The following is a 13657-nucleotide window of genomic DNA, read 5'->3' as shown; positions in this document are numbered from 1 at the left end:
TTTAATCCCCACCATGATTCACTCTATCTTTCACTGTGACAAATCCTTTACTTTATTGATGTTGATTTTCCCCAAGAAGTTGAGAAAGTTTTACTCCCTCTTGGCTCTAATTTGTCAATACTTCATATGTTTGGTTTATCAGCCTTTTTAAGCCCCCCCCCCCCCCCTCCTCCATTCTCCTGGTTCATCTAAATTACTTTAAAAGTTCAAAAGAAGGGAATTGAGGGAAAAGAGGAGAAGAAGAAAGGTGAATGCTTCTCAGTGTGGGAATTAGTTAATGAAAGTCCTTGAAGTGAGGAGAGGGAGCGAGGGAGGAGGCTGTCACCTGCCCTGTTGATAGATAGCCCTCCTTATTAATAGTATTCCCTTCGCAGGGTTTTATGCCTCTACTTGAGCCATTTGTTGATTAATTAATCAGGTAATGCAGGCTATCTCTAGGACAAAACACAACAGTAGTTCTCCTTGGATCGTATGCAATCTCAGGTGTAAAGATTCTCGTCCCACGAGACCAGGGTATGCGTTCCCTATCTAGTGCCCTTGTTTTGACCAGGGCCCAAAGTAGGGCACTATATAGGGAATAGGGTGCCATTTGGGACGAAGCAGCAGTAAGCGCCACAACAAGCCAAATGAAGCCATTCCATTTGCAGAGTGGGCTTGTTTAAATGTAAAGGAGAACATTAAACAAGAGAGGGGAAATGGGTCTCCCATTTCATGAATATATTTCATTTAGTAGCCCTACGTCAATTCTGTCTGATGTTATTATTTCATTGTTGGGAAAACATTTTGAAACTGTCAAACTGCTTTGGCAAGAAGCCTGAATAAACAAAGTGAATAGACTGAAAGCACAACAACATGGACCAAGAGGTCTGTCTGTCCAACCTAATACCTCATACACGCTCCGCAAGAATACCGCACTTTCAGTCTGGAAATGGAATGGGATTTTTCTGCAATCAATGGAGCTTTTCATAATAATTGTTCATGTGTTAATGCGTGAATTGAGCCATCAAATGAAATACAGTTATTGAATCCCCTCGTACATGAAGTCCACAGGAGGTTGGTGGAACCTTAATTGGGAAGGACGGGCTTGTGGTAATGGCTGGAGTGGAATAAGTGGAATGGTATCAAATGCATCAAACACATGGTTTGATGCCAGTCCATTCGCTCAGTCCCAGCCATTATTATGAGCCGTCCTCCCCTTAGCAGCCTCCACTGATTGATTTACATGTAGATCCGTACACATTGTTATTGCCTTGCCTCTATACAGATCAGATTTTTGGCATCAGTAACTGTTGTTGAACTTGCAACACGCACGCACATTTACACACCCACGAGGCAGACTTACCATGGAACCCATAACCAGCTCCATACATGTGTTGTAATAATATGTGTTCATATTTCTAGAAGTGGCTTTCAAACTGAGTACCTGGTGCACTTCCTGAATGCACTTCCTGAATTCCTGTCTACTTCCTGTGTCCTTCCTGCTGCTGCTTTGAGTTCCCTCACAGCTGGCACCGTTATAGAAAAAAAATGGCAGGAAATTACATCACAGGCAGTATTTAACGAGAGAGGCTTTCCTGGACAGTGTCTTTAGAGAGTGCTCACACCACATAAATAACAACTGTGGTTGCGACCCAAATGGCAATTGGCCCTGGTCAAAAGTGGTGCACTATATAGAGAATATGAGAACGTTTGGGACACAACAACATTTAATGAGCCCAAGCCCCCCAAAAAATGAATTATTGTGCCATCATCCAATATATATGTGATATGGGAAACTGCACATTACGCACAACAGAAAAACATAAAAGCCCTTGGATGTCGCTAGATTGGATGACAAACAAGCAAGATTTCTGGCTCTCACAGACCTGTAACTTCTTCTTTAAGAGGCTCCTCTGTCCTCCACTCGTTACCTGTATTAATGGCACCTGTTTGAACTTGTTATCAGTATAAAAGACACCTGTCCACAACCTCAAACAGTCACACTCCAAACTCCACTATGGCCAAGACCAAAGAGCTGTCAAAGGACACCAGAAACAAAATTGTAGACCTGCACCAGGCTGGGAAGACTGAATCTGCAATAGGTAAGCAGCTTGGTTTGAAGAAATCAACTGTGGGAGCAATTATTAGGAAATGGAAGACATACAAGACCACTGATAATCTCCCTCGATCTGGGGCTCCACGCAAGATCTCACCCCGTGGGGTCAAAATGATCACAAGAACGGTGAGCAAAAATCCCAGAACCACACGGGGGGACCTAGTGAATAACCTGCAGAGAGCTGGGACCAAAGTAACAAAGCCTACCATCAGTAACACACTACGCCGCCAGGGACTCAAATCCTGCAGTGCCAGACGTGTCCCCCTGCTTAAGCCAGTACATGTCCAGGCCCGTCTGAAGTTTGCTAGAGAGCATTTGGATGATCCAGAAGAAGATTGGGAGAATGTCATATGGTCAGATGAAACCAAAATATAACTTTTTGGTAAAAACTCAACTCGTCGTGTTTGGAGAACAAAGAATGCTGAGTTGCATCCAAAGAACACCATACCTACTGTGAAGCATGAGGGTAGAAACATCATGCTTTGGGGCTGTTTTTCTGCAAAAGGACCAGGACGACTGATCCGTGTAAAGGAAAGAATGAATGGGGCCATGTATCGTGAGATTTTGAGTGAAAACCTCCTTCCATCAGCAAGGGCATTGAAGATGAAACGTGGCTGGGTCTTTCAGCATGACAATGATCCCAAACACACTGCCCGGGCAATGAAGGAGTGGCTTCGTAAGAAGCATTTCAAGGTCCTGGAGTGGCCTAGCCAGTCTCCAGATCTCAACCCCATAGAAATTCTTTGGAGGGAGTTGAAAGGCCTTGTTGCCCAGCAACAGCCCCAAAACATCACTGCTCTAGAGGAGATCTGCATGGAGGAATGGGCCAAAATACCAGCAACAGTGTGTGAAAACCTTGTGAAGACTTACAGAAAATGTTTGAACTCTGTCATTGCCAACAAAGGGTATATAACAAAGTATTGAGAAGTATTGAGATAAACATTTGATATTATTTTCCACCATAATTTGCAAATAAATTCATAAAAAATCCTACAATGTGATTTTCTGGAATTTTTTCTCTCTCATTTTGTCTGTCATAGTTGAAGTGTACCTATGATGAAAATTGCAGGCCTCTCTCATCTTTTTTCATCTTTTTAAGTGGGATAACTTGCACAATTGGTGGCTGACTAAATACTTTTTTGCCCCACTGTATGTCAATCTAGAAGAGGATTATCTATCTTGGATGTGATTTTAATGGAGTTGATGAGAGAGAGAGAGAGCGTGCTAGAGTGTGTTCGCGGGTGCACTGATTTAAAGCAAAGGTATTCAAGTGAAAGACTGGAGCTGCAATTTAAAAAATTGTAATCTTTTCAATGAAAAAACAAGGTGACCCCCGAAAGCCGGATGGAGATGGGTAAATTAGAAGCACATTCAGTCTTTATATTACTGTAGCATAGACTATGCTGCAGCAAATGTAGGCCTACCCGTCGCAAGAAAAATGTTACCGTGATGAGATATTGTAGGTCTACATCCATACTGAGATGGGCTGTCTGTCCCAAACCCTGAGCATTGATTCATCATGCAGAGGATGTAGAGAAGACAGACTTTAGACATCACATATCATTTAACAGTTCCATTTCACACCATATAAGTAATTTATTTAAATTTACTGGTTTCTCACAGTTATTTGTCCTGGGAAACGGGAGTGGTTTTGGACGGTAAATCTCAGTAAATCTCGGTAACCGGGTTCCCACCATTCAACACTAATCAGCATCCATCCTGGACATCCTCCATGCCTCACAGGGACAAATAATCATGATGATTATTCTCTATCAGGTCATGTACTGTACAGGTCATATACCCATTTGAGACATAAGATGTGGTATGTGACCTGTAAAAAAATACAAGGCAATGTTTGTATGACCCCCTTTCAAAAAGCCCCTTATTTCCTACTTTCTTGGAGGTATACCCCTTTTTATACATATCAGTGGGTAACTGGCAAATTAGTAGGGGTGTGGGGGTGTTGTTTAACCATGGAGACCGTTTGCATTTCAAATTAGGGAGGTGTTAAACAATGGAATTGTTCATGTATTTACCAGCGAGAAAGCAGTGAACCATTGACACACACCTGATACCTGCATGTTGGTTGCAGGAATCATGACTAGGTCTTCAGCTGGCTTTTATTTGTCCATGTATTTTTAACCTCTAACCTTTTTCAGATATACCAAAAAGCTGTTGTAAAAAAAGCAGGAATGGCAAAATAGTGGGATTTTGGTCAGTGTATGAAATGGATAATTGAGTAGCTCTGGTATGATGGTGGTAACCCCATCCACGCTCTTCTGATCCCCTCTCCTATCTATCCTCCATCATTTTCTCACACCCCTCAGGCAGGCAGAGTTTCCAGTCATTTGCACATAGCTGCACATAGAGGACTGAGCTGGGGGATTTACGATCGTCAGGCGCAGTTATTCTCACCCCTCGATAAACCTGTCGTGGATTTACCGTTGCCTCCATGTCACCCGCGTCATTAAAATGTAAAAGTTTGCCGCCGCGCCACCGAGAAAGTTGCAAATGATGCCAGAGAGCGGCTTCTATGGCTCTGCTAACTGAAATTCACCCGGCAGCTCAGAGCAGTGTGTGCACCTCAGTCAGACTGAATCACAAGCTGTCACACCTCCCATCACACTCCGTAAACCTTATGAGAGAGGTTTCAGACGGAAGTCTATATCCATTTGATAGAGTATTACCTTCTTGCTGTATTAAAACCGACTTGCTTTTAACTTGTTAACATTTCTGGACAATAAAGTTGGATGATTTAGCAGTGCGGGGAAACCACATATTGACATTTGATTTGATTCAATATGGCACCATCTGTCGTGAATGTTTTTATCTTGAAGTTAGTTATTTCTTCAAGCCAAAGAGCATAGTAGAGTTCTCACAAATAAAGACTCTTACATTTTCACAGCTGCCCAAAGCCCAACAGTATCTGACACATTTCAGGACATTTCCATCAATCCTCTCTGTGAGAGATAGGGGATTCAAGAAAGGCCCAGCTTGCGACCTAGACTAGAACAAAGCCTGGGCATCAATTAAATACCTTCCCCCTTATTGTGTCTCCAGGTTTGGGAAGCACCGCAATGGAGACAAGATGGAGCGTAAGGGGTCGAGTAAATCTAAGATGGAGGACACACAGGCGTCTGAGGAGGAGATGCTACGGATGAAACTGGAGCAGGAGAGGTGAGTGTGTGTTTGTGCCTGTATTTACAGGGCTCACCCGGCTTGGTTAATAGCCTCACAATTAAGTCTGTGAGGAGAATGCACAGCGCTGCTACATGCCGCTGCCCGGGAAATGTGCAAACTGCCCAATTAACTAAATGGGACGGTGTGGAAAGAGGAAAGTTCTGGGAAAACATTCCCATGTCAATTTGTAAACGTCCAGGCCTTTTATAACAGTACATTAAATTGATCATTTCTAAAGATTTTTTTGCTTTGTGCCATTGAATGGACCTGACCTGCTAATGGTCCTGGTTTGCTCCTTCTGCTTTGACTGATTGAATGGCCGGTCTCATTAGAATTGTCAAATCAATGTTGTAGGGCATTTCTCTTTTCTTTTTGGCAGTAAGAAGGTTGTTAATCGTTCAAGAATTTGGCGTTTGGTTTCGTCATCCTGGACTCTGTTTGTCCCTCGATGTTTTAGCGGACGTTGAGGCCTCTGTAAGGTTACATACTAAATTGCACCCTCTTCCCTATATAGTGCACTACTTTTGACCAGATGGCACCCTATTCCCTATATAGTGCACTACTTTTGACCAGATGGCACCCTATTCCTTATATAGTGCACTACTTTTGACCCGAGCCATATGGGGCCTGGTCAGAAGTAATGCACTATAAAGGGAATAGGGTGCCATTTGGGACACAGACGATGTATGTATGTATGAGTGAACGGACATATTTGTTTTTTGTTTTCTCCGCCTCATTCCTTCCTTGCAGACAAGCTCTATTAAATTCACTTGACTGAAGGAGACAATATCAGTGGCTGTGTGAATGGAACGAGGGGCTTGCTGCCTCTTATTGTTCTCTGCAAGCCAAAATGAATGACAAATGAACTCTGTTATCAAACTACTGTTGGTAATGAAGGTAATTGAAAACAAACAATGGAGTTGATATTTCTCTCAGTGGAAAGAGAGGGAGGATAGCTGCCTGTCGGATACGCACACACACACACACACACAATGGTCTTCCTATTCAATGGGACATCTGGAGACAGTCTTCATAGAGGCTAGACTGTGACATGCAGGGAATGTCTTGTGCTCTGGGAGCCCTGGCTGTCCCTCTGGCTGCTGGCCCAACACATTGCCAGCACGCCCCAGAGACCCACAGCCTTCCTATCCAGAGCCTTCCAAAGCCTCTGTCCCTTTGAGGCTCTCCCAAACGCCTGCCATGCAAAGCCGGAATAAAACAGCGCAGACACAGACTGGGGCTAAGCCTAAAACATGCCCTCACCCTTCCCCTCCTTTCCTTACTCCCCTCACTCCCCAGTCACTATTTGTCTGGATCTTGACTTGTATACGTTTCTCATTCTCCCATTTAGTCTGTTTCCTCTCCGTTCTGCATGTCTAAGCCCTAGTGTCAGAGCACTGGAGCGCTGGAGCACTATACAACAGGGCCACTTTCCTTTCCCCTTCTCGCCATCCCAAAATGCCATCACTTAACCAGAATGGAAATTCTAAATTGACTCTCAGATAATGGAAAAGGAATCTGGGAATCCTTTGGGAAATCGTCTGTGGTATTAATACAGTATCCTGACGTCTCGGGGAGGAGGGAGCTGGCTCAGCCTGATATTCAAAGCATGGCAGTTCAGGGGGGCGACAGCTCTAAAAATCAATTACCTCTGTATTTTGGGTTGTGTTACGCCACTCAGAGGTGCAAATTTTGATAGAGGCGGTGTGCTGACACTGAGAGTGGGTCTTGCTCAAGGCAAATGCACTGATTGATTATATAGGGCCCATTGAGACGGGGTTATTTTAGACATAGTGGTTATGATATTATGGATCGAGGGGGGGGGGGGGGGGGGGCTATATTTCTAAAACTAGCGCACGTACAGTCAGCCCATCAGGGGAAGTGTCAGGGATGTCGGGATGGCCCATTGCCAAACACACCGCACAGCTGACACCGACGATTTAATTGAAGCACACATTTTGACCGGAGCATTTAGTGTTTCTAAAAATATATATTTTACCTCTATTTAACTAGTCAAGTCAGTTAAGAACAAATTCTTCTTTACAATGAGGGCCTAGGAACAGTGGGTTAACTGCCTTGTTCAGGGGCAGAACGACAGATTTTGACCTTGTCAGCTCGGGATTTGATCCAGCAACCTTTCTGTTCCTGGCCCAGCACTCTAACCACTAGGCTACCTGCCTCGCCTAAAGAGAAGACATAGAGAAGGTTAGCGTGGATTAATGTGATATCCTAGTTGTAGTCTGTGTACCCTCTACTTCCCTGGTCTGGTCTGCTATGAGGAAACTATAAAACATGTCATGTGTTACATATCTAGGAGTCTGACCTTAATAACATTGTAAAAAAGTATGGTTTCGATTACAGTGTTAAGAGACACTATTAGACCAAGTTTATTCTGCAAAATAGCCTCCATGTATTGTAGCCTTGCGTTTATATCTGAGTGCCTCAGATATAGTAGAAACACTGACGCTGAAATATCATCTACCAGGGTACAGAACCCAGCAGTGCAGTGATGAACCATTCTGAAGATGATAAAGAGTCATCATCAGCACCATTTGTTTTGCTATAATCTCACAAATGATATGCAACTGCCTGCCTGCCTGCCACCTGTGTTGCTGTTCAGCAGACTACTATTCCTCATCAAGCGCTTCATTAAGACCTAGCTGGAGAGGCCCTCCACAGCCCCACACACACACACACACACACACACCGCCCTCAGCACAACAGCCATTACAAGGCTTTATGCCTGTTGACAACCGCTGGCTTCTCTACCTGATTGCACCACACTGAGGGACTAGCATGATTCTCTTTGATTGGTACCATGCAGGTTGGATGGGGTAGGAATAGTGCAGAGAGTCCGTGTGTTTCAGGGGATCCGTTTGAGCAAGGTAAGGTACAGGATCACTCATCTTTATAATGAGGGGTTATTTGCGATACAAGGCGATTCCTAGATTGCTTGCTCAGGCCAATCCCTTTGAACACCCTGATTCTCTCTCTCAGTGCCTGGGGTTTAGTGTGGCCTGCCGTCAATCAAACAGAGAGATTCCAAGAGGAGGATATGCATTATTCCCTTTCATGCCTCCTGGTGTGCTGAGATTGGGATTGTCTCATTGTTTTGTCAGTTTACCAGAGCATCTGTCTGAAGCCAGATCTAAACCCACCACACAGTAGCAACCTGCTGGTGTCTGCTGCCTCTGTCTTAAACTGTATCCAACTGCAACCCTTACTTCACCCCCCCCCCCTCTGCCCCCCCTCTCTGTTTCTTCCTCCCCCTCTCTCTGTTTCTCACCCCCCTCTCTCTCTCTGTTTCTCACCCCCCTCTCTCTCTCTGTTTCTCCCCCCCTCTCTCTGTTCCCCCCCTCTCTGTCCCCCCCCCCTCTCTGTTTCTCACCCCCCTCTCTCTCTCTGTTTCTCCCCCCCTCTCTCTGTACCCCCCCCTCTCTGTTCCCCCCCCTCTCTGTTTTTCACCCCCCTCTCTCTCTCTGTTTCTCCCCCCTCTCTCTGTACCCCCCCCTCTCTGTTCCCCCCCCTCTCTGTTTCTCACCCCCCCCTCTCTGTTTCTCACCCCCCTCTCTCTCTCTGTTTCTCCCCCCCTCTCTCTGTTCCCCCGCCTCTCTGTTTCTCCCCCCCTCTCTCCCTCTATTTCTCTCACTATTTCTCTCTCTCTCTGTGACTGTGGCGTGAGATTATGATGTCCCTTCTCTTATCTGTTTGGCTCCTCTGAGCTTCTAATCAGTGGCTCACACTCCTCCACTCCTCCATCCCTTCATCCCTTCATTTCACACTCCTCCTGCTCCCAGACCCGGAAGCCTTGTAGTGCCTGTTTGTTTGGTTTCCTGCTGATGCCAGCCAACCAAAGACAAGGTATACTGCTCCGGTTATGTAGTTTAGTCAGTCAGCATTTACAGTAGCGTCACACGGTTGGTCGGGTTTCAAGGAACGAGGAGCTGCAAGATCAACTAGTCTTCCATTTCCTTATTTTAGAATGCAAATGGACCCTGTAGTCATGTAATACTATAGACCTCAGCATCACATCAGTGTGGCTGTTGGTTTTGAGGATTTAAGCCACCACAACGACAACAACGTTTCTATTCCAGAATTAGTACTGACACGTCAGTTGAGAGTACACAAAGTGTACGACTTTCCTCCGTTCAATGAGATGAGAAATGAAACTTGTGTTAATGTCTTACTAATTACAGTGTCTGTAATTACACAGCAGGTACTTCATAACTTGTTACTGCACTAAGTTAATGTGTGTTAGTCATTATCTCAGCTGATCCCTTCATAACAGTAATTGTTTTACCAAATAATTGGCTTCGTTATTGATTTTTTTTTGTAAAGTGTTGCTGTCTGTCGTCATTAACATGTTGAATTCAATGAGAGGTCAAAGGAACTGATTGCAGGCCTGATTATATTTGTCATTATTTGATACTCAATTAATTTGATAATTGATACTCTGCAGCAAGCTACATGTGATTATTACAGAATTGAATTGTGCCAAATTGTTTGCCTGATAAAATGATGTCAAATCAAGTGTCAACCTAAAAGTCTGTCCATCAGTCTTAATGGGAGCACAGTCCTTTGCACACAAGATTGTACTTTTGTAGGGGGGGGGGGGAGAATATATGCAAGATGTCTACAAGAGTTACTAAAGAAAGCAATGCATTCTGTTTCATCCCGCCTCTGCTACCAAGCATATTGAACAGCCAGACTCTCTCCAAGTGGAGCTCTGGAAGTGCAGACTTGGTAATGAGCGTCTGAAAACTGCAGCCGCCTCCTCCCTCCCTCTCGCTCCTCCCTCCTCCCTCCCTCCCTCCCTCTCGCTCCCACCTCCCACCCCCCCATTGAAAGACATACGGAGGAGGGTGCATTGGCTTCATCTGTCCAGAATTACACAGACTTGTTTGATAAACACTCCGATTTATTCAGCGCACAGAAGAAGGGCCTACTTGTCAGTAGTGCACCGCTCGCTCTGCAACTTCAACTCTCTCCTAACTTTCTCTTTGAAAATGAAATAAACATGGCGGATTCTCCTCTCAACTTAATGCAGTGACTCACACTTCTGAGTTGTTTACCGTTGAGGGGAAACTTGTGGTTTTAATTGTGATGTGTGTGTGTGCTAGTTGTGTGATACTAAAGAACTCTCTTCTAACAGCAACGAAGACGACAAATGAAGAAGGAAGCCACTTACCTGAAATTGAGGAAAGAAACCTGGCAAACGTGTTTTAAGAGATTGTCAGTCAAAACCTCAATGATAAACTCCTGACTTGCCATAATCCCTTGCATTACAGTATCTAGAGCATCCTGGGCGAAGCGGAAATTCCATTTTCCATTTCCCTTGCATTGTTTCCCAAAACATCCTTTTGAGCTAGTTTGTCCTGTAAAACAGAGGAGAAATTAGTAAGGAAAATGTAAGGGGGAGTAGAGGTGAAGAGAAGACAGACTAGAGACTAAGGAGAGACAACAGAGGAAAGAAGAGAAAGGAGATAAGAGGAGAGAGAATAGAGAGGAGTGGAGAAATAGAGGAGGGAACATGTTAAGAAGAGAGGAGAGTAAGGACAGAGGAGAGGTGAGAGTAGTAAGAATAGAGTAAAGAGACAGGAGAGGTGAGAGAGACCACAGTAGAGAGGAGAGACACTGCCTAGTTAATTAAGGGTAATGCAGTAATGGAGTGCTTAGTGTAGGCAGAGCTCTTCTTCATGTCAACACCACACTGGGTCATTAATTACGTAATGGAGTTAAGGCTGGGCGATGGGAGTGTAGGGGTGGCGTGGGGGGGGCAGTTACCCTACTACACTGACCAAGCGAGCACATGGGGCCTACCCAGCACATGGGGCCTACCTAGCACATGGGGACTACCCAGCACATGGCAGAGGGGTTCAAATAGGGGGGAAACGTGCCATGGAACCCTGGTCGTGAGCTGGTCAGCGTGTGTGAGACATCACACCAGTTGAATATGGAGATGACTGTCATGTTACACTGGCATTGTAGGCAATCTGGCTGCTGTTGGTTGGCCCTCAGCTAGAGGTGCTGAGCCATCTGATCTGAGGGTGAAGGTATTTCTCTCTCTGTCTCTGTCTCTGTATCTGTCTCTGTCTGTCTCTGTCCTCTCTCTCTCTCTCTCTGTCTCTGTCTCTGTATCTGTCTCTGTCTGTCTCTGTCTCTGTCCTCTCTCTCTCTCTCTCTCTCTCTCTCTCTCTCTCTCTCTCTCTCTCTCTCTCTCTCTCTCTCTCTCTCTCTCTCTCTCTCCTGCCTGTCCGGTCAGTCCTGTCTGTCTGTCCTGTCAATCTGTCCTGTCTGTCTGTCTGTCTGTCTGTCTGTCTGTCTGTCTGTCTGTCTGTCTGTCTGTCTGTCTGTCTGTCTGTGTCTGTCTGTCTGTCTGTGCCATGCAGTCTAATGTCGCCAGTCTTGCCGCTCCACCCATTATCCCATTTGAACACTGATATTGTATTTTTATGAATTTGATTAGTCGGTGAAGAGCCTAAAGCCTTGAATTCCCACTGGGTTTCCGTAAAAACCTGTCATAACATCATTGTCTGGTCTTACTGGCAGGGGTGTGACATCAGTTTGGGCAGGTGCCGAGATGAGATGAGACTGCTGTGGCGGGAACTAATCTATATCACTCTGTTTCTGACACCCACAAGGTTGTGTGTGCTGTACAATAAGAGGCGGTCTCCCAAATGTCACCCTATTCCATATGTAGTGCGCTACTTTTGGCCTGGGCCCATAGGGAATAGGGTGTCATTTGGGACACAGCAGGGGCTGCACTGAAGGGATGGGATTTATATAAAAAAGGTATATTATTTTGACAAATACAAATACACATCGTGGACAAGGCTGAGGAGTGTATAAATGACATGGAACATCATGTGAGCATAATACCCTCAAAATGTAATCCTTCTGATCATTCTGAGATAATGGGATTTCCATGGCTAAAAATAAACGAGCCAATCCTTTTGGAATTAGGTTATTGTGGCATAGATAAATAGTCATTGTTTGGAATGTGATTACACTGTTATTATAATATACAATATACAGACCCATGAGAACTCACTGATTCCAGCCTTGTTACCACGGCAATGCTGTCAATCATCTGTGAAGGATAGCCGATGGGGGTCAGAGGTTAGCTATGACCTGAGGTAATGGGGGAAATATGGAATATCCCACAGACTGGGGGGTGAGATGACCCCCACTTAGAGCCTGGGAGAGTGTTGGGATGAATTGTGGTGTGTGGGTGGGGATGTGTGTGTGTTTACGTGCATGCGTGTTCGTACAGTACGTGCGTGTGCCTACTGTACGTGCGTGTGTGTTTGCATACTTGTACCTGCATGTTCTTACATGGGCATGTGGGCGCGCGCGTGTGTGTGTGTGTGTGTGTGTGTGTGGGGGGGGGGGCGTGTGGGGGCGTGTGTGTGTGGGCGTGTGTGTGTGTGTGGGCGTGTATACCGGTACATAAGTATGTGCTGGTAGGACATAGCATCTGGATCTACTACCCAGGCTGGTGACTGCTGCAGTGCTGCCATGCAGGGACACCAGCAGGGGTTCATCCCTCTGTCTTCACCACCGCTCCCCTGTTACCCCTGTCCCTTTCACACAGCTCCAGATCACCTTTCACCCCTCACTCCCCCCATGTACGCCTGGGTCTTGTTTTCCATGGAAGGAGAGGCAGGCATTCATAGTCCAGGTCAACTGTATGAGGCAGGAAAGGCCCTGAAAGGCCCTGTTGTGTGGAAGGGAAGAGTTCCCAGGGAGCTGGGGCAGGGGGAGGAAGAAGAGAACAGCGTCCGGGTGGAAGAGGAGTTGGAGGAGAGATCAGAGACGGCCTGTTTTCTCTCTGGTTAGAGGACCCAGGGGAGGGATCTATACACTCTCCTCAGGAAGATCCCCTTCCAACCATGGTCTGGATGGCCACTCCACGTCTGTGTCCCAAATAGTTCCATATTCCCTACACAGAGTGCTATGGGCCCTGGTCAAACATAGTGGACTGCATAGGGAATATGGTGCCATTTGGGATGCCTCGCAGCACTCCACCGGCCACTCATCTGAATAACTCAGAATGCTGTCTGTCCTCCATTAGACTTATCTTCTCTTTTCTGGGGGAAAGAAAAACAGGCTAAAGATGTTAGGAATAGCCCAATGGGATGGAGGAAGAGCCCTGCGATAGAGGTGGGAGGTAGATAGACTTAAGTAGGAATGTTGTTGTTGAATTTGAAAAGGCTGCAATGTGTAGTGTCTGCAGACACTATGAAACGAACAGAGTATCTTGGGCTATATCCCAAATGGCACCCTAGCACCCTACATAGTGTATTACTGTCGGACAGGGCCCTTAGGGCTCTGGTCAAAAGTAGTTCACCATATAGGGAATGGGGTTCCATTTGGGACGCA

The 13657-nt window shown here is 45.6% G+C and overlaps 1 protein-coding gene across 3 annotated transcripts in view; it reads left to right on the top strand.

Annotated features, from left to right (window-relative positions):
* LOC109908714 (partitioning defective 3 homolog) overlaps positions 1-13657 on the top strand; it is a 536862-nt gene that overhangs the window by 399461 nt on the left and 123744 nt on the right. For all 3 annotated transcript variants that reach the window (XM_031796385.1, XM_031796386.1, XM_031796384.1), the window contains one exon: positions 5156-5272. In XM_031796385.1, the coding sequence (XP_031652245.1) occupies positions 5156-5272 (117 nt within the window). The remainder of the gene's footprint in view (positions 1-5155; positions 5273-13657) is intronic.

This window comes from Oncorhynchus kisutch, linkage group LG18 (assembly GCF_002021735.2).
Source record: "Oncorhynchus kisutch isolate 150728-3 linkage group LG18, Okis_V2, whole genome shotgun sequence".
In the NCBI taxonomy this organism is placed as follows: Eukaryota; Metazoa; Chordata; class Actinopteri; order Salmoniformes; family Salmonidae; genus Oncorhynchus; species Oncorhynchus kisutch.
This window is presented reverse-complemented; position numbering and strand designations above follow the sequence as displayed.